This window comes from Aquila chrysaetos, chromosome 9 (assembly GCF_900496995.4).
Source record: "Aquila chrysaetos chrysaetos chromosome 9, bAquChr1.4, whole genome shotgun sequence".
Classification (NCBI taxonomy): Eukaryota; Metazoa; Chordata; class Aves; order Accipitriformes; family Accipitridae; genus Aquila; species Aquila chrysaetos.
In genome coordinates, this window is record NC_044012.1 from 24,331,271 (window position 1) to 24,358,402 (window position 27,132).

General features: G+C 67.8%; 6 protein-coding genes across 21 annotated transcripts; 5 read left to right on the forward strand and 1 right to left on the reverse strand.

The window, feature by feature from the left end:
- Positions 1–11: 11 nt before the first annotated feature.
- On the forward strand, positions 12–3,267 carry S100A10 (S100 calcium binding protein A10). Of its 3 annotated transcripts, none has more exons than XM_030025492.2 (3): positions 12–99; positions 2,550–2,698; positions 2,913–3,267. In XM_030025492.2, the coding sequence occupies exons 1-3, from the start codon at positions 93–95 to the stop codon at positions 3,072–3,074; spliced, it is 318 nt and encodes a 105-aa protein (XP_029881352.1). In that variant the 5' UTR covers positions 12–92; the 3' UTR covers positions 3,075–3,267. The 3 variants fall into 3 exon arrangements, with proteins under 3 accessions (XP_029881352.1, XP_029881351.1, XP_029881353.1); XM_030025491.2 differs by lacking the exon at positions 12–99 and adding an exon at positions 637–657; XM_030025493.2 differs by lacking the exon at positions 12–99 and adding an exon at positions 1,211–1,308.
- A 1,773-nt stretch (positions 3,268–5,040) lies between these two features.
- Positions 5,041–6,676, forward strand: LOC115345946 (acyl-coenzyme A thioesterase THEM4-like). The gene is made up of 5 exons (XM_030025485.2): positions 5,041–5,582; positions 5,677–5,827; positions 5,912–6,022; positions 6,125–6,249; positions 6,360–6,676. The coding sequence occupies exons 1-5, from the start codon at positions 5,489–5,491 to the stop codon at positions 6,419–6,421; spliced, it is 543 nt and encodes a 180-aa protein (XP_029881345.1). The 5' UTR covers positions 5,041–5,488; the 3' UTR covers positions 6,422–6,676.
- A 236-nt stretch (positions 6,677–6,912) lies between these two features.
- Positions 6,913–17,092, forward strand: RORC (RAR related orphan receptor C). 7 transcript variants are annotated; one of them, XM_041126167.1, is made up of 10 exons: positions 8,091–8,168; positions 12,890–12,975; positions 13,098–13,192; positions 13,588–13,944; positions 14,095–14,216; positions 14,371–14,503; positions 14,951–15,058; positions 15,133–15,243; positions 15,715–15,824; positions 16,074–17,092. In XM_041126167.1, exons 1-10 carry the CDS (start codon positions 8,162–8,164, stop codon positions 16,958–16,960), a joined length of 2,016 nt encoding a protein of 671 aa, XP_040982101.1. In that variant the 5' UTR covers positions 8,091–8,161; the 3' UTR covers positions 16,961–17,092. The 7 variants fall into 7 exon arrangements, with proteins under 7 accessions (XP_040982104.1, XP_040982101.1, XP_040982105.1 ...); XM_041126171.1 differs by having other exon boundaries at positions 13,051–13,192; positions 15,133–15,206; positions 16,074–16,478; XM_030025479.2 differs by having other exon boundaries at positions 13,051–13,192; positions 16,074–16,334.
- Positions 17,093–17,539: 447 nt separating this feature from the next.
- TDRKH (tudor and KH domain containing) lies at positions 17,540–21,865 on the forward strand. 3 transcript variants are annotated; one of them, XM_030025472.2, is made up of 13 exons: positions 17,540–17,670; positions 17,973–18,108; positions 18,393–18,499; positions 18,608–18,797; positions 18,991–19,130; positions 19,202–19,487; positions 19,900–20,066; positions 20,180–20,352; positions 20,650–20,714; positions 20,834–20,985; positions 21,073–21,183; positions 21,362–21,458; positions 21,589–21,865. In XM_030025472.2, exons 2-13 carry the CDS (start codon positions 17,985–17,987, stop codon positions 21,642–21,644), a joined length of 1,668 nt encoding a protein of 555 aa, XP_029881332.1. In that variant the 5' UTR covers positions 17,540–17,670; positions 17,973–17,984; the 3' UTR covers positions 21,645–21,865. The 3 variants fall into 3 exon arrangements, with proteins under 3 accessions (XP_029881332.1, XP_029881333.1, XP_029881334.1); XM_030025473.2 differs by lacking the exon at positions 17,540–17,670 and adding an exon at positions 17,685–17,843; XM_030025474.2 differs by lacking the exon at positions 17,540–17,670 and having other exon boundaries at positions 17,976–18,091.
- A 393-nt stretch (positions 21,866–22,258) lies between these two features.
- On the forward strand, positions 22,259–26,441 carry MRPL9 (mitochondrial ribosomal protein L9). Of its 3 annotated transcripts, none has more exons than XM_030025483.2 (8): positions 22,259–22,391; positions 22,859–23,018; positions 23,375–23,499; positions 23,881–23,931; positions 24,252–24,353; positions 24,796–24,879; positions 25,618–25,798; positions 26,119–26,441. In XM_030025483.2, the coding sequence occupies exons 1-7, from the start codon at positions 22,311–22,313 to the stop codon at positions 25,747–25,749; spliced, it is 735 nt and encodes a 244-aa protein (XP_029881343.1). In that variant the 5' UTR covers positions 22,259–22,310; the 3' UTR covers positions 25,750–25,798; positions 26,119–26,441. The 3 variants fall into 3 exon arrangements, with proteins under 3 accessions (XP_029881343.1, XP_029881342.1, XP_029881344.1); XM_030025482.2 differs by having other exon boundaries at positions 26,145–26,441; XM_030025484.2 differs by lacking the exon at positions 24,252–24,353 and having other exon boundaries at positions 26,145–26,441.
- On the reverse strand, positions 24,890–27,039 carry RIIAD1 (regulatory subunit of type II PKA R-subunit domain containing 1). Of its 4 annotated transcripts, XM_030025489.2 has the most exons (4): positions 26,760–27,031; positions 26,494–26,570; positions 26,305–26,351; positions 25,949–26,211 (listed from the first exon to the last, which is right to left on the reverse strand). In XM_030025489.2, exons 1-4 carry the CDS (start codon positions 26,793–26,795, stop codon positions 26,141–26,143), a joined length of 231 nt encoding a protein of 76 aa, XP_029881349.1. In that variant the 5' UTR covers positions 26,796–27,031; the 3' UTR covers positions 25,949–26,140. The 4 variants fall into 4 exon arrangements, with proteins under 4 accessions (XP_029881348.1, XP_029881349.1, XP_029881346.1 ...); XM_030025488.2 differs by lacking the exons at positions 25,949–26,211; positions 26,494–26,570 and adding an exon at positions 24,890–25,320 and having other exon boundaries at positions 26,760–27,039; XM_030025486.2 differs by having other exon boundaries at positions 25,949–26,351; positions 26,760–27,007.
- Positions 27,040–27,132: the final 93 nt, after the last annotated feature.

Sequence of the window (27,132 nt, forward strand, 5' to 3'; positions counted from 1 at the left end):
GCGCCCTCTTGGATAAGGGCAGGAGGGTGGGTCCATCCGGGTCACCGGCCGCCGGCTTCAGGGCCCTTCAGGAGCATTGGCGAGCGGCCGCTATGTTGGGTGAGGGCAAGCTGGCAAGGCCGCCACGCCCTTGGGGCACGTGGGGACTTAGCCGCCATCTCGGGAGAGGGCAGGCGGGGTCCGCCCGGCGCGGCTTCGCGCCCATTGCGGCTTCGCGCCCATTGTGGGGCACGAGGGGGTGCCGCCATCTTGACTGAGGGCAGAGTGACAGGAGGGGGGTGTTCTCTGGGGTTGGGGGATTCCTTGGGGTCTTCCTGGGGACTGAGGGGGGTCTTTGAGGTGGGGGGGTGCCCCTAGGGATTGGGGGGGGCTGTGAGGAAGGGGAGGCCCTTGGGGTGGGGTTGGCTGGGGGGGGGGAGGAGGACAGTGGGCCCTGGGGACAAGGGGGTCCCTTGGGGGCTGGGGGGGCCGAGGGGGGGGATCCCTGGGGATTGAGAGGACCTGGGGGGATTGGGGGTGGTCCCCTCTGGAGGGAGGGGGTCCTTGGGGGCCCCCTGGGGACAACGGGGGGGTCTGGCGGGGGGGCTGTCCCTCCCCAGGAAAAGGCACCCCGGGGCCAGGCTCGCCTTTCTCCCCGTCTCCGGCAGATGGTGCCAGGTAGGCAGGGCCCGCACCCACGGCGGGGAGGAGGGGGAGGGCAGGCAGGGCCGGGGAGAGGCCCATGGATGCCCCCCCCCTCCACCTTTGCACCTTTTCGGGGTGGGGAAACTGAGGCAGGGGCGGGCCCGTCCCGGTGACCCCCTGGCTGGGGGGGGGGGGGGTGTCAGCCTGCCGGGGCCCTCAGCACCCAAGGGGGGGGGGGTCCCGGCCCGCCCCCCCCGCGGGACCCGAGTCCTCGGGACGCGAAGGCAAACGGCACCCCGGGGTGCTGCGGGGGCGGCGCGCGCGGCCGGGCGCCCCGCCAGGCGCTGGGTGCTGCCCCGGGGTCCCCACGCCTCGGCACCTAATTAGTCGTAAATTAGCCTGCACGCGCCGGGGTGGCGGCCCCGCCGGCGGCGATGACGATGGGGGGGGGGTGATGATGGGGGGGGTCCCCGGTGTCTGGGGGCGGCCCGGGGGGGTGCAGCGGGCGGAGGGAAGGGGTTAAGGCGGAGCGCGGCCGGGCGGGGAGCGGGTGACTCAGCGGGGCCGCCCCGGCCCCCCCCCCCCCCCCCCCGGTGCCCCCCCGGCCCGCCCCCGCCGTGCCTATCCCGGGCGGCGCCGCGTCCCGCCACTGCCCGCTCCGCGCCGCGCCGCTCCGCACCGCCCGTGAGTACCGAGGGGGTGGGGGGGCGACCCTCCACCCCCTGTTGGGGGCCGAGGCTGCATCCTACTCGGGGGACCCCATCCCTGCACCCCGCTTGGGGGAGGGGGGCGGGAAATCGCCACCCTGCTTGGGGGGGACTCAATCCTGCACCCCTCATTTAGAGGGGGGATTTCCCCCCCCCCGGGCAGGCACCCCGGCGGCAGGGGAGCCCCAGTCCTGCCCCCCCTGCTAGAGGGGGACCCCAATCCTGCCCCTCCCGGTAGGGGTGGACCCTATCCTGCCCCCCCCCGGGACCTCTGGGCATTGCCCCCTCCGTATTAAAGGGGGATCCCGAAGACGGGCCAGGGTCCCCCCAGGGCCACCCCACCCTGACCACCCCCCAGAAAATCGGGGTGTGCCCATGGAGGGGCATACACCCCCCCCCCCAAGAGATGCCCCTACACCCTGGGGGGCTGCATCCCGCTTGGGTGGGGCAAAGCCCGAGCTGGGGGGGGCCAGGGCAGGGCTGACCAGGGGAGCCCTGGTACTGAGGAGGGGTGGTCCAGCCCCCCCTTCCCCGGGGGCCCCCCCAAGTTTTTGGAGGCAAAGCCGCGGGCTGGGCCAGTTCCTGTTTCAGTGGCAGGCACCCACGCTGGGGTGTGGCACCGGTGCCCCCAACCCCGTCCCCACCCGGGGGGGGGCACACGGAGGTTGGGGGGGGGGGGGAGAATCATGGCGTTGGGGGGGTAGGGTGGGGGGCAGCGGACCCATGGGGCAGGGTGTCCCCGTGCTGCCGTCACCCCACATCTCTGCCAGGCCCGGGCATCCCTTCCCAAAATGATGGGTGGGGTGGTGGTGTCATCCCTTGGGGGGGGGGGGTGCTTTGGGGTTGCCCCCCCCCCCCGTGACCCCTCAAAGATGGGGAAACTGAGGCAGGGTGCACCCCACCCAGGGAGGAGACTGGGGGCTTTGCGCAATACCCCCCCATGGCTCGTTGGGGTTCCCCAGGGTGCCCCCGTAGCCCGGGGGGGGGGGGGGAACGACACGGGACACACCCACAGGACGTGTGTGCGTGTGCGTGTGTGTGTGTGTCCCCTCCCCGGCCACACCCCGCGGCCGCAGCCGGAGCTGAGTCATTCCCAGCGGCTGGAAAACTGCTCACACGTGTGATGAGCGGTGCCAGCCTCAGCCTGCAGCCTGCCAGCAGGGCGTGGGGGGTGGGGGTGGTGTGGGCACATGGCTGAGTATGCGCCCCCCCCCCCAGCCCCCCAGCCCTCCACCATGCCATCCCAGATGGAGCACGCCATGGAGACCCTCATGTTCACCTTCCACAAGTACGCGGGGGACAAGAACCACCTCAGCAAGGAGGACCTGCGGGTGCTGATGGAGAAGGAGTTCCCCGGCTTCTTGGAGGTGGGGGGGCAGGATCGGGCCCCAGGGGGGAACCCATAGCACCCCGGGATCCGACCCTATAGCACCCTGCCAGGATGGGACCTCCACAACCCCCTGCCAGGAACAGACCCCACTGCGCGGGGGCTCGGGGGAGCCTGTTGGGTGGGCGCAGCCCCGATGCCGGGGTGACGGGCCCTGACCCCCATCCCTGCCCCCCCTTTCCCCTCCCCCCCAGAACCAGCGGGACCCGATGGCCCTGGACAAGATCATGAAGGACCTGGACCAGTGCCGGGACGGCAAGGTGGGCTTCCAGGGCTTCTTCTCGCTGGTGGCTGGGCTCACCATTGCCTGCAACGACTACTTCGTGCTGCACATGAAGCAGAAGGGCAGGAAGTGAGAGCAGCACCCATGGGTGCTGCCCTGATGCCCCTGGGTGCTGCCCCCCCCATGGGTGCTGCCCCCCACCCCTGGGCGCTGCTCCCATGCCCATGGGTGCTGCCCCCCCCACCTCTGGGCGCTGCCCCGACACCCATGGGTGCTGCCCTGCTGCCCCCTGCTGCCCCCTGCCTCAGTAAAGGTGTTTTGTACTACGCTGGAGCTGCCTTGTTTCTTGGGATCCCCCCCAGGGTCACCATCGCCCTGAGGTTCCCGTCCCTCCAGGGTCCCTGTCCCCTGCCAGCCCCACCTGTGGGGTGACCCTGGCTGGGGGGGGGTAGTGGAGCACAGGCCCCCCCGGGTGCTGGAGCTGGCAGGTGAGGTGGGGTCCCTCAACAAGGCGGGGGTAGGGGGAGTGTGGGGCCATAGGAGGGCTGGGGGTACAGGGCTGGGGGGGGGGGGGGTGTTCAGAGGTCCTGGGGGGGCTGTATAGGGAGTGCGTAGGGCTTCTATAGGGGCTGCCCAGGGCTCTACAGGGGGTCTACAGCAGCCACAGAGGGCTGTATAGGGGTGCATAGGAATCTAAAGGGGCCGTATGGGGTCTATAGGGGCTGCACAGGGGTGTAGAGGGAGTCTATAGGGCCCATACAGGGGTATATGTGAGCATATAGGTGACCTGTAAGTGCTGCGGAGGTTTGTATGGGGCTGTACAGGCACCTAAAGGAGCCATACAGGGTGGTTTGGAGCTGTATAAGGCCTGCAGAGGGCTGTATAGGCACGTACAGATGTCTGTAAGGCCTGCACAGGCCTATATAGGTATGTATAAGGTGGCTATAGTGCCCCAGAGAGCTGCATGGGGGTATCTAAGGGCTGTACAGTGCTGTATAGGGGTGTATAGGGGCTGTATGGGGGTCCGCAGGAGCTGTATGGGTCTGTGTAGGGGTTTATGGGTGTCCAGAGGGGCTGTAGGGGACTGTATGGGGTGGTATAGGGGGTCTGTAGGGGCTGTAAGGGACTGTGTAGGGTCCACAAGAGCTGTACGGGGGTCCATGGGGTGGTGGGGGGGGGGTCTGTAGGGGCTATATAGGGCTGTATGAGGCTGCCTAGTGGTATGTAGGGGATGCATGGGGCTGTATAGGGGTGTACGGGGCTGGATGGGGTGGCATAGGGGTGTGTAGGTGGTCTGTAGGGACTGTGTGGGGCTGCAGAGGGGTGTTTAGGCACTGCACAGGGCTGTATAGAGCTGTATGGGGTGCTTTAGGGGTCTGTAGGTGTCTACAGGGGGTCCATAGGGGCTGTATAGGGCTGTATGGGGGTCCCAGGGGGCTCTATAGGGCTGTATGGGGTGGTATAGAGGTATATAGGGGGTCTGTAGGGATTGTATGGGGTTGCAGAGGGGCATATAGAGCTGTATGGGGTCTGTAGGGGCTGTATGGGGTGCTTTAGGGGGCTATAGGTGGCTACAGGGGGTACATAGGGGCTGTATGGGGCAGTATAGAGCTGTACGGGGGTCCCAGGAGGCTCTATAGGGCTGTATGTGGTGGTATGGGGGCATATAGGGGGTCTATAGGGACTGTGTGCGGCTGCAGAGGGTCATATAGGCACTGCAGAGGGGTGTATAGAGCTGTACGGGTCTGTATGGGGTGCTTTAGGGGTCTGTAGGTGCCTACAAGGGGTCCGTAGGGGCTGTATAGGGCTGTACGGGACTCCCGGGGGCTGTATGGGGTGGTGGAGGACCCGGGGGGTCCCTCGGGGCGGTGCAGGGCTCTAGAGGGGCCTATGGCGGTCTATAGGGGTCCCTCGGGGTGGGGCGGAGCTCCTACGGAAGCTGAGGAGGCCCCGCCCCGCCGGTGACCCGATGGGCGTGGCCCGCTCTCCCCTCTCGGCCAGCGGTCGCCGCGTCCGCGGCCTGGTGCGGGGGGCGCGCGGGGCCGCCGGGGGTCACGAGGTCAGGGGTCACGTGAGCGGGGGTCAGGGGTCACGGGGCGGTGGGTGGCAGGGGCCGGGCAGCTGGGACAGGGACCGGACTGACCTCTGACCACTGACCTGCCTGTCCTTGGCCCCACTGGGGTCCTGGGGGCGGGGAGGGGCTACCGGGAGTGACGTCACTGCCCCTGCCCTCGGCTGGGAGTGACATCACCGCTGGCAGTGACATCACTGCCGGCTTACAGTGTGGCAGCACCATTGGGGCCGCTGATGACGTGTGACATTGCGCGGCAGCAGCAACCAGGCGTGACATCACCCCCAGTGATCCCACTGACTGGGTGTGACATCACAGCCCGGAGCCATGTGAGGCAGCGGCGGGGCGGCGAGGCGGGAGCTGGCTGCTGACGTCTGTCCCCGTCCCCCCGCCCGTCCCTGCCTGCGTCCCCCCTGCCGCGGGGCCGGAGCCCCCCCCGGGACTACGCGGTGCCTAACAGTGGCTGGAGCAACGCTATGCAGCAGCAGTACCGGCACCTCCTCGCCATGGCTGCCACCGGGGCCTGGGCACGGCTCTCCTCCTACTGCAGCACCCACCAACACCTCCCGGGTGGGTGCTTGCCCGGAAAGTGTGTGCACTGAGGGGGGGGGGGTGTCCCCTGTGTCCCCCATCCCCCCCCCCGACCCAGCTCCCGTCCCCGCAGAGGTACCGGCGATGCCGGGGGACACACCGCTCTTCCTCCGCGCCATCAAGGGTGCTGGCGTCAGCTTTGAGTACACCATGTTTCTCAACGCCACTGAGCGCCGCCTGCTCTGCCTCTTCCAGCCCGGCCTCTACCTGGAGGGACGCCCCGGGTAAGCGTCACCGTCGCCGCCGCATGTCCCCCCGCCTCGCCTCGGCTCTCACCGTGTCTCTCATCCGTCCCCCGCCGCCACCAGCCTGACCCACAGTGGTGCCATCGCCGCCATCATCGACGGCACGCTGGGGACCTGCGCCCTGGCGGTGGCCGGGAAGGTGATGACGGCCAACCTCAGCATCGACTACCTGGCATGAGTGTCACCGGGGATGGGGACGGGGGGTGTTCCCAAGGAGGGGGGAACACACGCACACGACGGGGGACCTGAGATGCGGTGTTGTCATCCTCTCCCCAGCCCCATCCCGCTGGGCGCTGTGGTGCTGCTGGACGGCCGTGCCGAGCGGCTGGAGGGGTGCAAGTTTTTCCTCTCCTGCCACGTCCAGAGCGCCGAGGGGGACACGCTGCATGCCCGGGCCACCGGTGAGGACAGGGACACCCCTGGGGACCTCCTGGGGGTGGGTGAGAAAGGGGGTGGGGGGAGGACAGGGGGGGTCCCATCCAGCCTGTGTCCTCCCCACCTTCTCCTCCAGGTCTCTTCATCCAGCTGGACCCCACTGAGCACCGGATGCGGGAGGAGGACGGTGGCCGGTAGCCGTCCCCGGTCATCCCATGTGTGTGTTCCCACCGTGTCCCCCCCCGTGTCCCCCCCCACCCTCAGTTTCCCCAGGTGGGGCTGGGGGGGGCCACAAGGACCAGCACCAGCACCACTGCAAATCACCCCTGGTGTCCCCGGTGTTTCTGTGGGCTTCAGCCGTGTCCCCGGGGGTCATGGGTAGGACCCCACGGCCAGGATGGTCCCCCGTGGGGGAGGGGGGGTAGGGACCCCTTTGGGACCCCCCTGCACACGTGTTCCCCCGCTGCTGCTACCTCGGGGTCCCCCTGCCGCGCTGCCCACGGGTGGGGGGACACCCCCCCGACCCCGTGGGGTCCCCGTGACACGGCGGGGGCCGAGGGTGGGCTCGGCCACGGGACGCCCCCTCCGGCAAGGGGAGGGCGGGGCCGGGGGCGGGGTCAGGCACGGGGTGATGGGCGGGGGGCTGATCGGGTGGGCGGGGCTGCGGCAGCAAAAGAGGTGGGCGGGGGCTCGCGGTGGTGTGGGCGGGGTCACAAGAGGTGGGCGGGGCCGGGAGGGGTTGGTGGGCGGGGCAGGGCGCCCCCCCCCCTCCCCTCCCCGGGGCTGACGGGGGTGGGACGCCGGGGTCCCCAGAGCTGCGGCCTCGGCTTCCTCCGCGAGCCGGCAGCGCCTGAGCCCCCATGGGCACCTGGGGGCGGGGGGGTCCCGTGGCTGCACCCCAAAGGTGGGCGTATTGGGGTGCCGTGGGGTCCCATCACTGCACCCCAAAGGTGGGTGCATCGGGGTGCTGTGGGGTCCCGTGGCTGCACCCCAAAGCTGAACACATCGGGGTGCCATGGTGTCCCGTGGCTGTACTCCAGGGTGGGGCCCATCAGGGTGCTGTGGGGTCTCATTGCTGCACCCCAAAGGTGGGCGCATCAGGGTGCTGTGGGGTCCTATCACTGCACCCAGGGCTGGGCCCATCGGGATGCCGTGGGGTCCCCTGGCTGCACCCCAAACGTGGGAGTGTTGGGGTGCTGTGGGGTCCCATTGCTGCACCCCAAAACTGAGCACATCGGGGTGCTGTGGGGTCCCGTCGCTGCACCCCAAGGGTGGGAGTGTCAGGGTGCTGCGGGGTCCCATTGCTGCACCTCAAAACTGGGCCCATCAGGGTGCCGTGGGGTCCCATCGCTGCACCCCAAAACTAGAACACATCAGGGTGCCATGGGGTCCCGTGGCTGCACCCCAAAGGTGGGCGCATCAGAGTGCCATGGGGTCCCATCACTGCACCCCAAAGGTGGGTGCATTGGGGTGCTGTGGGGTCCCATTGCTGCACCCCAAAACTGAGCACATTGGGGTGCCGTTGGGTCCCGTGGCTGCACCCCAGGGCCAGGTACATCAGGGTGTCATGGGGTGCCATTGCTGCACTCCAAAACTAGAGCCCATCGAGGTGCAGTGGGGTCCCATGGGGCCTGGGGGTGTCAGGGCCACCCCGGAGAATTTGGGGCCGTGGTGACGGTGCCCACCCGGACGCCCGGGTCCCCGCTCCGCTTCGCCTGGGGTCACCGGGGTCACGGGGGGCGGGGGGGTGCCCCCGGCCACCCGGCTCCCCACGCCGCCCCTCCGTGCCTCAGTTTCCCCCCCAGCCGCGCCGTGGAAAGTCGGAAATTTCCAGTGCGTGGGGCCGGGGGGGGGCAGGATGCCGGGGGGGCAGGATGCCGGGGGGGCCCCGGCGCCCTTATAACGCTCGGCCGCGCCGCCCGCGCCACCGCCGCTGCCATGCGAGGTAGGGCCCGACACGGGGGGCTGCAGCGGGGGGCACACGCGTGTGCGGGCGTGTGCTCACCTGGGGGTGCGTGCAAGGTTGGGGGAGCAGAGGGGGGCGTGTGGCAGGGGGTGGGGGGCGTGTGCAAGGGGGGGGGTGGCAGGGGTGCTCGTGCGGCTGGGCACGCACGTGTGCATGCGTGTGGGAGCGTGCAAGTGTGTGGGAGCGTGTGAGAGTGGGCATGTGTACACGGAGGAGCGTGGGAGTGCGCGTGCGTGTGTGCGCGTGCAAGTGGGAGCGTGCTGGGGTGTGCGCACATGTGTGCAAGGGTGTGGGAGCACACAGGGGGTGCACGCGTGTGTGCAAGGGTGTGGGAGCACACAGGTGTGCGTGTGTGTGTGCAATCAGTGGAAGCTTGTAAGAGCGGACGTATGTGTGTGCAGGCATGTGGGAGCCTGCAGGAGTGTGTGTGTGCGTGTGCAAGGGTGTGGGAATGTGTGTGTGTGCAAGTGTGAGGGAGTGTGTATGCATGTGTGTGCAAGCATGTGGGAGCAGGTGGGGGAGTGGGTGTGCAAGGGTGGGGGAGTGTGAGAGCAGGCGTGCAAAATGGCGGGAGCAGGCAGAATGTGTGCAAGGGCATGGGGGCACACGGGGATCCATGTGTGTGCAAGCAGGGGGGAGCATGCGTGGGTGTGTGTAAGGGTGTAGGAGGGGGCAGGTACGTGTGCAAGAGAGTGAGAGCACATGTGTGCAGACGTGTGGGCATGGTGTGTGTGCAAGCAGGTGGGAGCAGCTGTGTGTGTGTGCAAGGGCGTGGGAGCACACGGGTGTGCGTGTGTGTGTGTGCACATGTGTGGGCATGGCTGTGTGCTTGTGCAGGCAGGTGGGGACATGTTGGACTGCGTGTGCACGTGTGTGTGAGTGTGTGTGTGTGCGCAGGGGCAGGGTGCAGGCAGGTATGTGTGCGACCGTACCCATGCACACCTGTGGGAACATGCACATGTGTGCAGACACACATGTGAGTGTGCACATGAGCATGCCCACGTGTGTGTGTGTGAGAGCACCGGGAGCTGCCAGGGCATGGGAACCGTGTGTGTCAGCGTGTGTCAGCATCACATGTGTTTTACAGCTCACACGAGCGTGTTGGCACATGTTACAGCGGGACCATGTGGGTTGTGGCATGTGCAGGCATGTTTTGGGGCACACATGCGATGAGGGTTGTGGAACTGCATGTGCACACACTACAGGGGCTGTGCATGTGTGTTACGGTGTGTCGCTACATGTGCACACGTGTTACAGCATGGTGCTGTATGTGCAACGGATGTTACGGTGTGTAGCTGCGTACACACCCATGTTGCAGGGTGGTACGGTGCGTGCGGCTGTTGTACACGGCTCCGGGTGTCCGTGCGTGGAGCGTGACGTGCACGCCTGTTGCAGGGTGTGCACCCATGTTGTGGGGTGTGCATGCGTGTTGCGGGGTGTGCATGTGCGTTGCAGGGCGTGCACGCACGTTATTGCGTGTTACTGCATGTCCTGGCGGTGCCGCGGTGCCGGGCAGCCCCGTTTCCCCCCGCACCCGCAGCTGTGGCTGCGAGCGCCCGAGGCCGGGGGCACGGGTGCCCCCCAGCACCCATGGGTGCCCCTGCGCACCTGCGGGTCGGGTGCTCACCCTTAGATGTGGTGGGGGCTGGCAGCTGCAAGGGGCCGGCGCAGGTGACACCAACAGGGACACGGATGGGGACATGCAGGTGGCCCCGCTCCTGCACCGCCCCCACCCACAGCCCCCCTGCTTTGGCACTGGGGAAACTGAGGCAGGGGCGCCGCCACTCCTGGGTGCTGGGGCCAGGGTCCCCTGGGGTCCCCTCCTTCCCCTCTGCATCATGGCATGTTGGCCTGTGCTGTGACCTGACTGCCTGTGTCATGGCATGTTTTGCCATGACGCCGTACTGGAGGGGGATCGGGAGCGCTGGGTCATCCCCCTGCCCCAGGGACAGTGGGTGCTGATGGGTGCCAGCAGGTCCCCATGGGTGCTGGTGGGTGTCCCCAGGCCTGATGGGTGCTGGTGGCTGGTTGCAGAGCTGACGGGTGCCAGTGGGTCTCTGTGGGGTTGATGGGTGCTAATGGGTGTCCGTGGGGCTGACGGGTGCCCGTGGCTTCCATGGAGCTGGTGGGGGCCAGTGAGTGCCCTGGGGCCAGCGGGTCCCTGTGGGGCTGATGGGTGTCCGTGGGGCTGACGGGTGCCTGTGGCTTCCATGGAGCTGGTGAGGGCCAGTGAGTGCCCTGGGGCCAGCGGGTCCCTGTGGGGCTGACGGGTGCCCGTGGGGCTGATGGGTGCCCGTGGTTGCCCCTGGGGCTGGTGGGTGCTGGTGGAGAGGATGGGTACCGGCGGGTGCCCATAGTGCTGGAGGGTGCTGGTGGGACTGATGGGTACCGTTGGGTGCCCATGGGGCTGATGGGTACCGTTGGGTGCCCATGGGGCTGATAAGTGCTAGTGAGGCTGACAGGTACCAGTGGGTGCTGGTGGGGCTGACAGGTACTGTTGGATGCCCATGTTGCTGGCGGGTGCCCTGGTGCCCGCAGGTGCGGGTGGGTGCCGTGGGAGCGGCAGGTGCTGGCGGGTGCCGGCGGGGAGGCGTGGGGCTGGGCGAGACCTCGTCGACCTCTCGCCACCGGTTCCCGGCAGGAGCAGCACCCGAAAGCGGCGCTTCCTGGCAGCCGCCGGCGCCGGCACCGTTGACTAATGCGTGTGCCGGGGCGCGGGGCTGACTCAAAGTGTCGAATTCCCAGGGCCCCTCCGGGCCGGTGTCACCGAGGGGGTCCCCGGTGCCCAGCCGCCGGCGCCGGATGCGAGGGCGGCCGCTGGGCCCCAAAACTGGGGCGGGTGGAAAAAGCCGACGAAGCGGATTAGGCCCCGGGGAGGAGGAGGTGTGCGGGCGTGTGCATGCGTGTGCGCGCGTGAAGGCGCAGCTGCGTGCGTGCACAAGCGTGCAAGAGCATGCGCAAGGGTGTGAGGGCGCACGGGAGCGTGCAAGAGCGTGTACGAGCATTGGTGGACGTATACCAGCCTGGGCAAGCATTCCCAAGCGTGCGAGAGCATGCGTGAGCATGCACAGGTGTGCACTGGTATGTCCAAGCACACACGAGCATGCACAAGCATTTATGAACGTGTGCAAGCATGTGTGAATGTGTGTAAGCATGGAGAAGCATGCAGCAGCCTGCAGGAGCGTGCGCAATCGTTGGCAGCTTTGCAGAACCCTTTGCAAACATGCACAAGCACAGGCAAGTGTGCCCAAGCGCATGTGCATGGCTGAGGGTGTGTGCATGTGCCCATGCGTGCTCAAGCTTGCCCGAGCGTGTGTCAGCCCCCCCCCAACAACCCCGTGTGTGGGGGGCAGGAGTGTGCCTGTATGTGCACGTGAGTGTGCAAGTGTGTGTGAGCAGGCAGGAGGGGGTTCAGGCATGTCTGAGTGCGTACAAGCGTGTGCAAGGGTGTGCAGACGTGCATGTACGTGCACAAGCGTGTGCAGGGCAGAGGGTGACAAGCCGGTGGCAGTGGGGGGACGAGAGCTGTCTGGGCGGGAGGGGACTCTGAGGCATCTCCGGGGCTGGGGTCCCCCCCAGCTGCGGTGTCCCCACCCCGGTGTCCCCACCCTGGTGTCCCCACCCTGGTGTCCCCCAGCTCCAGTGTCCCCCCAAGCTCAGCCATTGCCTGGCTCTGGTGTCCCCCCACCTCCCCATCCCCGGTGTCCCCATCCCCGGTGTCCCCTTCTCCCATGGCTCTGGTGCTCCCCATCCCCATGACCTCACCTCATGGCCCCCTGCCCACCCAGTGGGCACAGCGGTGCCATGCCAGTGCCGTGCTGGTGCCGTGCCGGTGCCATGCTGGGCTGTGCCAGGGCGGCGGGCGCCTTCCTGCAAGGTGGGGCTGCGTCCCAGTTGCGGCTTCTCCAGCACTCGCTGCCACTGTGGTTTCAGCAGCCCCCGGCGTCCGGCAGGGCCCACCCTGCGCTGGGGCCATGGGGGGGACGCCCCGGGGGGCACCCATGGGCTCCCAAGGGGGACCTGAGCCCATAGGGGACGTTGGAGCCCATGGGGTGGCACGGGAGCCCGTAGGGGCCACGGGAGCCCTTGAGGGACACGTGAGCCCATAGGGACCAGGTGAGCTGGTGGGGGGCACGTGAGCCTGTAAGTGATGTGGGGGTCCATAGGGGACACCGATGCCCATGGGGGACATGTGAGCCCATGGAGTCCCGGTGAGAACATGGGTGGCAGACCTGGTCCCAGAGAGGACACGTGGTCCCATAGGATCTTCAGGAGCCCGTGGGGTGACATGGGAACCCGGGGGGACATGGGAGCCCACGGGGTGACGTGTGAGCCCATGGGGGATGTGAGCCTACAGGGGACACGTGAGCCCACAGCGGCCACGTGAGACCGTGTGGCAACATGTGAGCCCGTCTGGGACACGCGGTCCCATGGCGGACACATGAGCATATAGAGGACAATGTGAACCCATAGGGGACACAGGAGCCCACGTGGGACCTGTGAGTCCCTGAGGGACACCTGAGGCCATAGGTGCCACATGAGCCCATAGGGGACACATGAGCCCAGGGAGAGCACGTGAGGACACAGCTGGCACACACGGTCCTATGGGTGCCACGTGAGCCCGGGGAGGGCTGTGAGCTGCCCATGAGCCCCGGGGGATCCCTTGGGGCGGGCACCCACACCGTCCCTCCCACCCGCAGCCCACATCGAGGTGATCCCTTGCAAGATCTGCGGGGACAAATCCTCGGGGATCCACTACGGCGTCATCACCTGCGAGGGCTGCAAGGTGGGCCGGGGTGCTGGGGTGGCTGCCGGGGGGTGCCGGGAGGGGGTGCCGGCACGGCGGTGACCCCCGGCACAGGGCTTTTTCCGGCGCAGCCAGCAGAGCAGCCTGAGCTACGCCTGCAGCCGCCAGCAGAACTGCCCCATCGACCGGGCCAGCCGCAACCGCTGCCAGCACTGCCGCCTGCAGAAGTGCCTGCGCCTTGGCATGTCCCGCGACGGTGGGTGCCCACCCCGGGCCACGGGTGCAGCCCCCTCCCCACAGCTGGGTGCACCCCCTCCATACCTGGGTGCACCCCCCCTCCCCAAACATGGGTGCACCCACCCTCCTCAGCCCCATTCCCACCCGGCTGTGCTCCCGTGGGAGCCGTGGCTGCCTGGGGACCGCGGGACGCCCCGGGGGGCCGCGGTGTCCCCGGGAGGAAGCGGAGGGGCCGTGGGTGCGCCCGGAGGAAGCGGGGCGGCGGGGGCCGCGGCGGCACGCGTGTGGGGCCGGAAAGCCCCGGTGCCACGGTTATGTAGGTCGCGGGGAGCCGGGCCGGTGCACGCGTACACACGCGAACACGCGTATGGCATGCGTGTCCTCCAGCGCCGCCGACACCGCCTCTCCTCGCAGCTGTCAAGTTCGGCCGCATGTCCAAGAAGCAGCGGGACCGGCTGCACGCCGAAGTGCAGCAGCAGCTGGAGCAGCGGCAGCGGGAGCGGGCGGCCGAGGGGGCACCTGCCGTCCCCCTGGGGCTGACGGGGTGCCGGGGACACCCGCTGACCCCCGCCAGCACCCCGGGGTGCCCTGGCACCCGCCATGGCGAGATGGAGGGCAGGGCTGGTGCCACGGCGGAGGTGGAGCCGGGGCGGCTGGAGGGGACCAAGCGGGGCCCGGATGGGGACAGGGACAGGGCCGGCCCCGACTTCTACCCCCACCCCGATGTCAGCAGCCTCCTGGAGTCACCCACATCCTCTGGTGTGGAGATCGGTGAGTTGCTGGGTGCCACGTGCCCGTGGGGGCTGGGTCTGTCACCCACAGGTGCTGGATGGTGGTGGGACCTTGCCCATTGGGGACTTGGGCAAGGGCTGCCTGCCCTGTCTCCATCCCCAAGCTCCCGTCCCGCCCTTCCCCCCCCAGAGCACCTCACCCAGAATGTCCTCAAGTCGTACCGGGAGACGTGCCAGCTCCGTGCCGAGGACCTGCAGCTCCGGCGCTGGGACACCTTCTCCCGCGAAGAGGTCTGCGCCTACCAGAAGAAGGTGAGGCCAGCGGGGTGGGGGCACAGGGGAGGGGATGTGGCAGTCCCCAGGGCACCCAGAGGATGCCCGGAGCTCCGGCATGGTGCAGAGCGATGGGGACGTTCTTGGGGGTTTGGCGGGGGCTCTGTGGTGGGGGTGACGGCCGGTCCCGCAGTCAATGGAGGAGATGTGGCAGCGCTGCGCCGGGCGCATCACCGAGGCCATCCAGTACGTGGTGGAGTTCGCCAAGCGCCTGCGCGGCTTCATGGACCTCTGCCAGAACGACCAGATCGTCCTCCTCAAAGCGGGTACGGGGCCACCTTGTCCCCTCATCTCCAGCCCCGGGGCCACTCCGTCCCTCCGGTCCCCAGCCCCACAGTCCCTGCTGCCCCCATCTCCCCAGTCCCAGTGTCCCCAGGCAATGGGATGCTCTGGTCCCATCAGGGAGGTGACAGTCCCTAGAGGATGCCGTGGCCCCATGGAGGGGGGGTGGCGGTCCCCAAGGGATGGTGTGGTCCCATCAGGGGGTGACAGTCCCTATGGGCTGCTCTGGTGCCATGAGGGAGGTGACAGTCCCATGGGTCACACTGGGGAGGTGAAGGTCACCAAGGGCCACCCCGACCCCACCGGAGAGGTGACAGCCCCCAGGGCTGGTGCTGTGGGGGCACCGACCCAACCCTGAGCAGTGGCACCATGGGGCCCTGTGTCCCTGGTGCCACCATCCCTGTCCCCGTCCCACTGCCGGGTGGTGGCAGGCGCCATGGAAGTGGTGCTGGTGCGGATGTGCCGAGCCTTCAACTCCGACAACCGGACCGTCTTCTTCGAGGGCAAGTACGCCGGCGCCGAGCTGTTCCGATCCCTAGGTAGGGCTGGGGACACGGAGGGGGGGACACAGAGGGGACACGGGGGGACACGCTATGACGAGGGCTCCCCCCAGGCTGCCACGAGCTCATCGGCTCCATCTTCGACTTCGCCCAGAGCCTCTGTGCTCTGCACTTCTCGGAGAGCGAGGTGGCCCTCTTCAGCGCCCTCGTCCTCATCAACGCCAGTGAGGGACCCCCTCCACCACCGCCCGCCCCGTGCCTCAGTTTCCCTCCCCAGCCCTGTAGGAACCCCAATGAGGGTTTGCCCAAAACCCCGGGGTTTTGCCCTAAAGTGGGTGCTGGGTGGTGGGCTTGAGTGTCCTGAGCTGGCCTCTGCTGTCTCCCAACCCTGTCCCCACCCTGTGCCTCTCCTGTCCCGCTCTCTGTCGCAGCTGGTCCCTGTCCCCTTTCCTGTCCCCAGCCCTGGCCTATTCCTATCCCTGTCCTCTTGTGGTCCCCATCCTGTCCCCATCCTGCCACGGTCCCGTCTGTCCCCATCTCCATCCCTGTACTTGTCCCCATCTCCATCCTCATCCTGTCCTTGTCTCCATCCTTTTCTGTCCCCATCCCTGTCCCATCCCCATCCCTGTCCCATCCCATCCCTGTCCCCATCCCATCCCTGTCCCCACGCCACCCACCGTGTCCCCTGTCCCCAGACCGGCCGTGGCTGCAGGAGCAGGCAAAGGTGGCACGGCTGCAGGGACACCTGGAAGTCGCCTTCCGCCTCCTGCTGCGCCGGACCCACCGCGAGGGGCTCCTGGCCAGGGTGCGGGCACGGGGAGGGCTGAGGGGGGGCACAGGGTGGGTGCCATGGGCTTGAGGGGGCTGGGGGCACGGGGGGAGGGGGTGGGCTGCCACGGGCAGGGGGTCGCCCTGGGGCATGGGGTGCCCTGCGTGTGTGACACGTGTGTGTCCCCCGTGTGTGGGTGTGACACGCGTGTCCCCTCTGTGTGGGTGCGTGGCGCGTGTCACCCCGCCTGGCAGGCCTGTGACGGGCACGTGTCCCCACGGGCAGCTGCCGCCGCAGGGGCGCCTGCGGGCGCTGTGCTTGCAGCACGTGGAGCAGCTCCAGGCCTTCCGCCGCCTGCACCCCGGGGTGCTGCACGCCGCCTTCCCCCCGCTCTACCGCGAGCTCTTCGCTTCCGAGGCCGAGACCCCCAGTGGCACACGCTGAGCCCCCACCCCGGGTGCCCGGATGCCTGGGTCCTCGCCCTGCCCTACCCCTGCCTCCTGCCTGCCGCCGGCCGGGGGTGGCGGTGGATGCCGGCACCCGTGGGTGCTCCCACGGCCAGGGGGGCGCCCGCAGCTGGTAGGACTCTGGCAGGCGGAGGGGCTCCAGCACCCACGGAGGAGCTGACAGCCGGAGGAGCTCCGTCACCTGGAGGGGCTTCGGCACCCAGCGATGCTCCATCACCCATAGAGGATCCATCACCCAGTGATGCTCAATCACGCGGTCATGGTCTGTCACCCAGTGGGGTTTTGTCACCTGGTGATGCTCTGTCACCCAGTGATGGTCTGTCACCCGGTGATGCTCCGTCACCCGGTGATGCTCCATCACCCGGTGGGGCTTTGTCATCCAGTGATGTCCCGTCACCCAAAGATGCTCCATCACCCAGTGATGCTCTGTCACCCAAAGAGGATCCATCAGTGAGTGATGCCACGTCACCCAGCAGGGTTTTGTCACCCAGCGAGGCTGCGTCACCCGGAGGGGCTCCATCACCTCAGGAGGATCTGCCGCCCGGCTGGGCTCCGTCGCACGGCGGCACTCCATCACCCAGTGATGTCCCGTCACCCGGGGAGGCTCCGTCACCTGTGGGTGCCCTGACCGGGGCCACCCTGTCACCGGGGGTGCCCCCACCCCGCCGAGCAGTTCGGGGTCCCCGGGGCCGCGATGGGTGCTGAGCCCCACCCGCGACGGGGGACGGGCGCAGGCACCCCCGGGACTCTCCCACGGGTGCAGGCTCCTGCCTGTGCAGACACGCGTGGCCCCCCCCGCCCCGGGTGGCCCGGCGGGGTGACGGGGGAGGGGGGGGTGAGGGCGCGGGGGGCCGCGGCTGTACCGAGGTGGAATAAAGGCTTTTTGGGGGACGGCGAGTCCGTGGGCTCCGTCACGGGGGGAACGGGGGCGCGCAGGGTGACACCAGGTGGGACGGACAGGGCGCGAGCCCCGAGACCCCGCGGGGCATTGTGGGACAGGGTAGAGCCCCCCCGCCCTTAGGGACCCCCCCGCCCGTCACTCACGGCTCGGGGCGGGTCGGAGCCACCCCCTCCTTTGCTGCTCGCTGATTGGCTTCAACCGTCCACCGCGTGGCGCGGATTGGCCGCTTTATTCCCAGGCTGGTGCTGTGGCCCGCCCCCTCACCTCTCTCCTGCCTCCTCTAGGAGGCCGTCCGGGGATTGGCCACCGCCCCTCCTACGGCGATTGGTGGGGCGGGGAGAGCGGCGCTATGATTGGAGAGGGGAGGGAGGGGGCGGGGCTAGCGGCGGCTGGGCGCGTGAGGCGGTGGCGGCTCGAGGGGCGGTGGGCGCGTGGGGACCGGGGCGAAGTTGGGCCCGGGGTCCCGGTCGGAGCTGGTACCCGGGGGCTGCACCGCCGGGACCGGGCTCCCCAGGTAGGTTGAGGCCGCCCCGGGAGGCCGGCGGGATCGGGGGGCTCGGTGCTCCCCCGCTGCGGCGGCTCCCCTCCTGGGACGCCGGGAGCTTCGGCCGGTACCGGCGGGACCGGGGCTTAGGCGGGCTCAGGCCTGAGCGCCTGCTCCGCGGGTGGCCGAGCCCTCTGCAGCGGGTGCGTGGGTGGGAGGGGGCCTTAGTGTGCGGGGAGGGGAGGGGGGGGAGGGCTCGGCCTGGGCCCCCTCCCCCCCCACCCGGGGCCCTGGCTGGGGGGAGGCTCCCGGTAAAACCTCTCCTTCCTCAGGCCGTGGGGAAGATGACGGCGGCGCGGGGTTACTGGAACAGCCTGACTCCCCTGCAGAAAGTGGCGGTGGTCCTGGGGATCCCGGCCAGCGCCACTGTCCTCTACATCCTGTACCGCAGGTACCAGGAGAGCCGAGGTGGGTGTTGCAGCCCCTGTGCCGTTCCCACGTGTGGGCTTGAGCGTTCAGCCGCCTTCCCCCCGGACCCCGACCTCCCCTTGCCTTCCCCAAACGTGCTGAGGTGCTCGGGAACAACCCTGGGGCTTTCAGAGCTGCTTTGGGCCCCTTCCCGGGGGACGGGGAGGCTGTTGGAGTAGCTTTGCCAGTTCTGAATTTCCCTCGTGCTGTTTATAACCCCCCCGGGGGTTTTCCTCCCCCCACCATGGGAACCCGCTGCCGTCACTCTGCCGCTTTCCCCTCAGAGGAGCGGCTGACCTTTGTGGGAGATGAGGAGCTGGAAATCCAGATGCGAGTACCCCGGGCAGCCATGAAATCCATCATCGGCCGGAAGGGAGCCACAATCAAAAAGGTAAGCCATGCCAGAGGCTTGTGGAGGTGACAGGGAAAGGCCAAGTTTACTGGGAGCCCCAGTAAATGGCAGACGGTGGGGCTGGATCCCCCCACCCTGTGCCCACAGCTAAGCCAAGAGACGGGGGCTCGCATCGAGGTGGAGACAGAGGACGAGGGTGAGGAGACAGTGCTGCTGATCTCAGGCTCCCCCAGCCAAGTCTGCCGGGCGAAAGCTACCGTCCACCAGATTGTGATGGAGAGCACCCTGGTGTCGGAGCAGCTCTGCGTGCCCCAGAGAGCCGTCGGCAGGATTATCGGTACCTCCCAACGCCCCAGGGAGGCAGGGGACAGCGGGAGGTGTCCCCAATTTACCCACCGGGTGTCTGTGGTGGCACAATTGCTGTTGAAAGGCCTGACGGCGCGAGCATGTCGGGGCAGTCTGTGGGATGGAGGGTGGCTCCTGCTCTGAGTCTGCTCTGCCTCAGTTTCCCGGGGCGCTCTCTCCCACAGGCCGGGGCGGCGAGACAGTGCGGGGCATCTGCCGCAGCTCAGGGGCCAAAGTGCTCTGCGAGCACGAGGCTGACGCCGGCCTGGCCCCAGTCAGGGTCATCCAGCTTTCGGGGACGCGGAAGGAGGTGGCAGCCGCCAAGGTGAGCGGGAGGCAGCGGGGCTGGGGGATGGCTTGGCCCCCCAGCCCAACGCTCTCCTTTTTCCCCCCAAGGAACTCATCATGAAGAAGCTGATGGAAGACGACGTCTTCCGGAAGGAGCTGGCCCAATCAACGGCGATGCGGTGCCAGCGCAAGCAGCCTCTGGGCAGCCGGCGGGAGCAGGAGCTGCTCCCTGCCAGGACACTGGAGCACAGGGAAGAGGACGGGGGCTCGTCCTGGGCTGAAGGCTCGCTCCTGGGCCAGGCTGCCTTTGAGGAGGTGGAGGAGCTGGAGGATGAGAGCGAGGAGTTGAAGGAGCTGGCGGCAGGGCCTGACACAGCAGTACCGAAATTTGAAGGTGAGAGAAGCGTTTGTGTCGTCCCCAAGGGCATAATAGGAAAACTGTGCTGCGGAGAATGTAATTTCCTCGGGTCCCCTGGGAACCTGCGGAGCATCAGGAGCCATTTTAACGGCGCTGGGTCACCCCGGGCTGCCTCCAGCTTTGTCCCCCAGACTCTCTCCCTCCGTCCCTGCGCTGGATGCTGACGTGGCCAGAGCCCAGGCCGGGCCGGATGGCTCAGCTGCCTCCCAGGCTTTTGCTGTTGTCCTTTGTCCCATGGATGGCCTGAGATGGGTCTCTGCAAGTGGGATCTGCGGGTCGGCTTCTGCTCTCGCCTCGTCTTGCATTATCCCCGTCTCTGTGGGGGGCTGGGGGTCCCCTCCGCTGCCCCATCTGGCTCTCACCGGGGCTCCCCGCGCCTCTCCCATAGTTCCCAGTCCCGATTTCAGCTTCCACGCTGATGAGCACCTGGAAGTTTATGTCTCAGCCGCGGAAAACCCCAGCCACTTCTGGATTCAGATCATCGGCCAGCGGAGCCTGCAGCTGGACAAACTGACCACCGAGATGCGGCAGTACTACCGGAGCAGTGGCCACGCGGTAAGACCCCACGGGGCGCCAGCCTTGTGTTGTCCCCCCCCCCCCCCCCTCAGCTCCCCTCACCTGTCCCAGGGAGGTCACCCACTCTGTCCCCCCCACCCTGCCCCCCCCAGGCAGAGCTCTCGACCGTCCAAGCAGGGGACATCGTGGCTGCTCCCTACATGGATGGCAGTGACTGGTACCGAGCCCGCATCCTGGGCACGCTGGAGAATGGCAACTTTGACCTTTACTATGTGGATTTTGGGGACAATGGAGAGGCCCCCCGTGAGGCGCTGCGAGCCCTGCGGTGAGCGCGGGCTATCACCTGGGGAGGGGCTGACAGGGAGGGTGGGTGTGAGTGTGGGGACAACAACAGGGCTGTGGTTGAACGTCCCCAGGGAACCCAATGGCGTGGCGAGGGCTCGCGCCTGCATTGCTGGAGGAATTGGCCGGGGCCGTTCGGTGTTTTTGTGAAGCAGTCACAGTGGGAAGAGCTGCAGGAAATCCTCGGGGAGCCGGGCTTGCGGCCAAGGCGGGCTGTCCTTGCCAGGAGAGCCAGCAGCTCTGGCAGCGCAGTGTCACGGTGGCTTTCTCTCCTTGCCAGGAGTGACTTCCTGAGCCTGCCCTTCCAGGCCATCGAGTGCAGCCTGGCCGGGATCCTGCCCACCGGTGAGTGGGGAAGGAGCGCTGGGGTGAGGCAGGGGGCCGGATCCAGCCATGTCCCTTCCCTGCAGGCATCGGCCGCTTCTCAACCGGGCTCTGCTCACCTGGTTCACCCGCTCCCGCAGGGGCCGAGTGGGAAGAGGCAGCCCTGGATGCCTTTGACCGGCTCACCTACTGTGCCATGTGGAAACCGCTGCTGGCAAAGATTTCCAGCTATGTCCCCTCCGGGCTCAGTGCCCGGCCCAACGTCCGGCTCTACGGCCTCCACCACGGGGAGGTGAGCCCCCGCCGTGCCCCAGCCCTCCTGCTCTGTCCCCACTCTCCTGTGCTGCCGGCTCTTCAGCCCTGTCTCCTTCCGGCACAGAACCTTGACGTGGGAGCGGAGCTGGTGCGGCTGGGCTACGCCATCCCCTGTCCCCAGGAGGAAGAAGAGGAGGGTACCAGGCCGCTGAAGGAAGCCACGGCCAAGACGCCGGTGAGTGGACACAGGACCAGGGTGGGCAGCCGGTTCTCCCACCCGGCCCCCTTGGCAGGAGCTGGCACCAGACCCCCTGGGGCCGGCCTGCCTCCCCCAGCGCCGGGCCAGCTCCTTGCTGCCCTGAGGCCATGCTGGTGGTTGCCGGCGCTGGTTAACCTGGTTCTTCCTGGCACAGGAGAACATCACCTGTGGCTCCCTCGCCAGCCTCACCTCAGAGCCCCTGACCTCTCCAGCTGTGACCCCCCCGGCCCCAGCTGGCCTCAGCCCTTCGGGTAAGCCCGGGCAGCCCCCTCAGGCTGGAATGGGCCCAGTTACCCCAGCAACTTGCCTTCCGGGGCCTCCCCGGCCTCCGGCACCGAATTCGGCCCCCGGGGCTCCCCCCCTGCCCCCCCCTCTCTGCAGACAACGCCTCCAGCAGCAGTGAGGACTTCCGCGTGATGGAGGGCAGCGCCCAGTGACACCGATGCTGCACAGGCTGGCCCTGGGGAGCCTCCCCCCGGCTGGGCTGGGCCCAGCGGGAAGGGGAGACACCCCGCCCCCCCCAACTCCCTTTTCCTCCCCCTTTGACGTTAAAACGGTTCCCCGGTGCCCCTGACCCCCCTCCCCGGGGGTAAGGGGGTCCCCTCTCTGCTGCAGGGTGGGGAGGCTGCGTGGCACCAATAAAACAGAACGTTTCGAAGCTCTCTGCCTGCTCGGGCGTTGGTGAACGGGGACCAGCCAGGGGACAACCGGCACCGGGGGCAGCCCCCGGTTTGGGGGGGGGGGGGGGCGTTCCCTCGTTTCGGGGGAAAGCAGGGGCTGCCGGGCTGGGGTACACGGCGGGGGAACGGGGGCCCGGGGAGCGGTGGGCAGTCGGGGGTGCTGGGGCGCAGGCGCGCGGCGCGCAGCCCCCGGTGGGGTCCTTGGGCACCGGCGACCAGCCCCGGTGGGACCCTACTGCGCAGGCGCGCTGTGGGCAACTCTGCGGGGGGGGGGGGGGGGGGTCTCTGGGCGCAGGCGCGCAACGGGCAGTCCCTAGCGGGAGGTCCCGTGGCGCAGGCGCGTGGTGGGGCAGCCCCCGGCGGGGTCCTCGGGCGCAGGCGTGGGGTCCTCGGGCGGCGCCGGGGAGCGGGGAGGGGGCGGTCATGTTGGGCCGCGGGGCGGCGGGGGGTTGTGGCCTCTTGCTGCGGGCGGCGAGCCGGGCCCTGAGCCTCAGCCACAGCCGGGTGAGGGCCTTGGGGGGAGCGGTCCCGGGTGTGTTGGGGGCTTCCGCGGCTGTCTGGGTACCTGGGTGCGCGTTTTGAGGGGCGGGGGGCGGTACGGGGGTGTCCGTGAGGGGAGGGGGGGCGGGGTGTCTGCATAGGGGCGTTGGGAGTACCTAGGGGTCTGGTGGGGGGTATAGCGGGGGGGTATGGGGTATATGGGTCTAGGGAGCAATTAATAAAGGACGGGGGGGCTGAGGGGAGGTGTTGGGGGTTACCCGAGGGTGCAGCCGCCTTGTCCCCATGGGAGAGGCGGCTGTCATGTCGGATGGGGAGAGCTGGGGGTGACCGGCGGCTCTGCAGGACCCGGGAGGGGGGGGTGTTGTCGCCACTCCCCGGGCCGGAGCGGGATTCGCAGCTGGGGAGCTCCCGCGTTGCTCGGTGCCCGGCTGACCCCCCCCCCTCGGGCTGACCCCCCCCTTCCCGGCCAGGGGACGGTGGTGGTGGAGCGATGGTGGCAGGTCCCGCTCAGCAAGGAGGGGCGGCAGCCCCGCCTGCACCCCCGCAGGCACCGCATCTACAGGCTGCTGGAGGACACCAAGCACCTGCCCAAGACGAATTTGGAGCTGATCCTCACCCAGTCGGTGGAGAGTACGTTGCTTTTCGTGGGTGCTTGCCTTCCTGTGGCAGAGCTGGGTACCAGTTGCAAGAGTTAATTCGGTTTCTGTCCCATTTTGCCCTGGTCCACGTAGGGGAGGGGCAGGATTCCCCCCATTAGGTCCTGTTTCTGATGATCCGGTGGCAGCAGGGTTTCATCCCTCGGGCTGCAGGATGATTGAGGGTTGCAGAACCCTGAAAGCGATAATTTTGTGGTATTTTGGGCCTATTTTTTTGGTTTTTTTAAAACTTCCTTCAGATGGACCTTCAAAGCTGCGGTGGGGGCTGCAGGGCTGGCACATTGCCGGTGCACACCTCGCTAACATCACCTCTTGCCCCTCTCCTCGCAGATTTGGGGAACCGGGGAGACATGGTCAGTGTGAAGAAATCGGTGGGTCGTAACAAGCTCCTGCCCCAGGGGCTGGCTGTCTATGCCTCGCCGGAGAACAGGAAGATGTTTGAGGAGGAAAAGAAGGTGAGTCGGCACACAGGGGCTGCTCCCAGCCCGGCCGGGGCGGTTTTTGGCCTGTCCGTGCTTTGAAATCAGGAGAAGTTAAAAGAGGGAGCGGAGATTTCGGTTTAAAAGGGTCAGTTGTTCTTTGGGACTCTCCCTGTCTCCCTCCACCCACGTGTTTGTGGTTTTGTGGGGTGAGATCTGCTGATTGCCTTAGAAACACAGTCCCGCGATGAGCCCCAATTGTTAATAAATTCCTTTGCAGAGTTTGCAATGACGGGAGAGCCCTCTGGGCCTCTACCAAGCTGCCTTTCCCCCAGCGGCATGCAGGCAGGCTGCCTGGCGTGCGGCGTTGCCGAACCTTCCTTTCATTTATTCTCCTCGATCCTCTTTTCCTCGCAGTTGCGCCAAGAAGGGAAGCTGGAGGCACTCCAAACCCAGAGTGGGGAGAAGGTGAGCAGAGGGGCACCAGTGACTCTGCCATTATTCCGGAGAAATCCCTGAGTCCTTGAAAGCGCCAAGCCTCCGCTGGAGCCTCTTGGCGGGTGCCGGGAACCCTCTTCCCTCCAGCTGCGGCTCAAGCAGGCAGCTGCCTGCACGCATGTCTGCACGGCTGCTGACGCGTGCGTGAGCTTCTGGGTCGAGGGCCAGGGCAGCCCCATACCCCCGGCACCCCCTGCTCACCTGCCCGAGCCCCTCAGGACCTTGCTGGCTTCCCACCTGGAGTGCCTGGAGCACCGCACTCCCCGACACCTTCCTCCCCGTCTTTACAGACCATCAAGTTCCTCAAGAGCTGCCGCCTCGAGGTGGGCATGAAAAACAATGTCAAGTGGGAGCTGAACAACGAAATCGTGGCTCGCCACTTCTTCAAAAACGTGAGCGGTTGCCCGGACCCGGCCCTGCGCCGGCCGGGAGCTCTTTGCTGGTGCTGGGAGCTCCCATGTGTGAGCCACAGGAGTTGGTTGTGGGGGCCCAAATCCTGGCGGGAGGGATGTCGCTGAAGGGTTTGAGGAGCCAGCGGCGCGTCCATGCCTGGTCTGGGGCTCAGCCAGCGCACGTGCCGAGAGCAGCTCAGCAGAGGGTTTAAGACCTCGAAGGGATTAAGAAGGGAAGATGATAAATCGGGGGATGAGGCCGCGGTCCTTCCCATGGCACACGCCAGGCCAATGCCGGCAGGAGCCCCTGGGGGCCTGGCGGCTCTGCTGTCGCCAAGCTGGGGCTCCTGTTAAGGGGCTGGGGAGCTTGGGGGAGGGGGGCTCACCGCGGGCTGCCCCTGCTCCCCAGCCTTCACTCCTGGGGCTTTGTTTTATTTCTCAGCTGCGGGTTTTTGTGCCTCCCCATGCGCTGAAGCTGCCAGATGAGCCCATCACCAGGTGGGGCGAGTACTGGTGCGACGTGACGGTGAGCGAGCGGCCCTTCAGTCCCCACCTCTCCGTCCCCTTCCCAGCTGGGCAAGCGCGCCCCCCCCCCCCCCCCCCCCACCTCCGCTCCCCTTCTCGGCACCTCTCCACCCCACACACCCCCTCCCCACCTCCTGCGAGGCTCCCACGCCAGCCGTCCGCACCAGAGAAACCCGGCAGCGCCCGTCCTCCAGCACGGCGTGTGAGGAGCAGAAATACTTTCTTTAAAAAAAGAAAAAAAACAGCAAAAGGAGGAAAAAAAAACAACAACAAAACCAAACCCATCCCCACGACCTAGATAGACGAGACCATCTCGCCCATCGCCATTCATCTTTTGTCCTTCCTGGGCCCTCCGGGGAGTGGAGCCGGCTCTGAAACTGCCTGCTCTAAATCGGTGTCATCGCTGATGGGCGTCTCCCACTTCGTTCACTGTGCCGAATTCCTGGAGTTGGCAGGGAAGGGAAGGGGCGAGGGCACCCCGCTTCCCTCCCGCTTCCCTCCCGCTTCCCTCCCGCTTCCCTCCCGCTTCCCTCCCGCTTCCCTCCCGCTTCCCATCTTTCCCCCATGTCTCTCCAAGCTCAGATCCCACGGGGATTTAGGGATGGAGCTACCGTGGGTGCAGAATGGGGGAGAGAGGCAAGAGTAGCTGCATGCCGAAGCGCAGCAGCTGCTCCCCCCTCCCTGGGGGATGTCGGGGGGGGGGGGTCCCCGGCCGTGACCCTCCCCTCCCATCTGGCAGGTGAACGGGCTGGAGACGGTGCGGGTGCCCATGTCCGTGGTGAAGTTCCTGCGGCCCAAGACCAAGCGCTACAAGCACTGGCTGGCGCAGCAGCAGGCCCAGCTGGCGGCACGGAGGGAGGCACTGCTCTGAGCCCGGGGTGGGGGCCCCACCAGCCCCCCCGGACCCCAGTTTGCTACTGGTAGGCACTGGGGGAACGGGGCGGGGGTTCCCTGATCTGTTACACACACCCCACTCCCCCCCCTTGCTGGCTGCTGGTACTGAATAAAGGGCTTGATGGGGTTTGGAGCGGGGTGGGGGGGGGGTCTGCTCCTGGGGCGGGGGTGGGACATGGCAGGGGGCGGGGGCAGCTCCCCGGGGACCCCATGTAACCCCCCCCCGCCGTGTGCAGCCTCCCTCCCAGTGGCACCTTCTCCTGCCCCCCCTGCCCCGAGAGCACTGGTAGGGAATGGTGACACCACAGCAGCACAGGGTGTGGGGTCTCACTGCCTGTAATTGGAGCGAGACCCCGCTGTCCCCCCCCTCAGGGCACTGCTCCTGGCCTCCCCAGCTCCTCCTGGATCCGGCCTGGCAGCTCTGGCTGGGTGAAGTACGCTGTGGGGGGGTGGGCAGAGGGGTGAGTGGGAGGCCGGACCCCCTCCCTGCTCTGCCCGCCCCTCCCCCCCCCCAGTGCTTCCCCCCCCTCACCTGCGGCGAACTCCAGGACGTCGTCAGGTCGCCGGAGCAGCAGCTCCCTGCAAGGGGGGGGCACAGGGGTTTGGGGCCGTTTTCGTGTGGTTTCCCGCAACAGAAAATGGCAATTTTTTTTTTTTTTTAAAGACGAATTAAGGTGTTTTTGTGAAATTTCTCGGGGGTTGTGGGGGGGCCGTGTCCCACCTGAGGAAGCCCCGCAGCAGCAGCCGGACGGCCGGCCGGGCCCGCAGGTACCGCTGGCTGCTCAGGCAGAGCATGGTCTGCGGGGGGAGGGGGTCTGTTAGCGGGGTGGGGGAGGAGGGGGCGGGCGGGCGGCCCCCGCAGGACCCCCTCCAACCCCCCGCAGCACGGCGGGGCGTCGCCCAGAGCTGCACACCCACGGCGGGGGGGTGTACCCCCGTGGGTGCGTGTACCGGTTCCACACACGCCTCCCACCCCCTCCCCGGCACCTGGTGGGGACGCGGCGATGATTGCGGCGACGCCATGTTGGCTGCGCCCGGAGCGGCCCGTCACCATGGCAACGGCGGGGAGGCGGGCGGGGCTGTGTGCGGCGGCTCCTGGCGATCAGCACCGGGGACAGCGCCGGGCGGGGCGGGGCACGCGGGTTCCCGCCACCCACTTCCATCCACCACCATCACCCGCGTGCGCGCGCGCGCACAGGCACCCACCCGGGCTGCGCGCGCTCCCCGTGTGCGGACACGGACGCGCGTGCGCGTACAACCGGCCCGTCTGCACACACTCACACACACATACATACGCACACACACATCACACACACATACACACACCCGGACCGCCCCCCCCCCCCCCCCCCCCCCCCCG

Coding starts and splice junctions, on each gene's coding strand:
- RORC (XM_041126165.1), top strand. CDS start 8,098: ATGCCGGGGGGGCCCCGGCGCCCTTATAACGCTCGGCCGCGCCGCCCG. Junction 8,169..12,889: donor CACCGCCGCTGCCATGCGAG/GTAGGGCCCGAC, acceptor TCCCACCCGCAG/CCCACATCGAGGTGATCCCT. Junction 15,825..16,073: donor GCGAGGGGCTCCTGGCCAGG/GTGCGGGCACGG, acceptor CCCCACGGGCAG/CTGCCGCCGCAGGGGCGCCT.
- RIIAD1 (XM_030025486.2), bottom strand. CDS start 26,795: ATGGCGTCGCCGCAATCATCGCCGCGTCCCCACCAG. Junction 26,571..26,759: donor CATCGCCGCGTCCCCACCAG/GTGCCGGGGAGG, acceptor CTCCCCCCGCAG/ACCATGCTCTGCCTGAGCAG. Junction 26,352..26,493: donor CTGCTGCGGGGCTTCCTCAG/GTGGGACACGGC, acceptor CCCCCCTTGCAG/GGAGCTGCTGCTCCGGCGAC.
- LOC115345946 (XM_030025485.2), top strand. CDS start 5,489: ATGCAGCAGCAGTACCGGCACCTCCTCGCCATGGCTGCCACCGGGGCC. Junction 6,023..6,124: donor CTCAGCATCGACTACCTGGC/ATGAGTGTCACC, acceptor TCCTCTCCCCAG/CCCCATCCCGCTGGGCGCTG. Junction 6,250..6,359: donor GCTGCATGCCCGGGCCACCG/GTGAGGACAGGG, acceptor CTTCTCCTCCAG/GTCTCTTCATCCAGCTGGAC.
- TDRKH (XM_030025472.2), top strand. CDS start 17,985: ATGACGGCGGCGCGGGGTTACTGGAACAGCCTGACTCCCCTGCAGAAA. Junction 18,109..18,392: donor CAGGTACCAGGAGAGCCGAG/GTGGGTGTTGCA, acceptor CTTTCCCCTCAG/AGGAGCGGCTGACCTTTGTG. Junction 18,798..18,990: donor AGCCGTCGGCAGGATTATCG/GTACCTCCCAAC, acceptor TCTCTCCCACAG/GCCGGGGCGGCGAGACAGTG.
- S100A10 (XM_030025491.2), top strand. Junction 2,699..2,912: donor AGTTCCCCGGCTTCTTGGAG/GTGGGGGGGCAG, acceptor CCTCCCCCCCAG/AACCAGCGGGACCCGATGGC.
- MRPL9 (XM_030025483.2), top strand. CDS start 22,311: ATGTTGGGCCGCGGGGCGGCGGGGGGTTGTGGCCTCTTGCTGCGGGCG. Junction 24,354..24,795: donor CTCGCCACTTCTTCAAAAAC/GTGAGCGGTTGC, acceptor TTTATTTCTCAG/CTGCGGGTTTTTGTGCCTCC. Junction 24,880..25,617: donor AGTACTGGTGCGACGTGACG/GTGAGCGAGCGG, acceptor CCCATCTGGCAG/GTGAACGGGCTGGAGACGGT.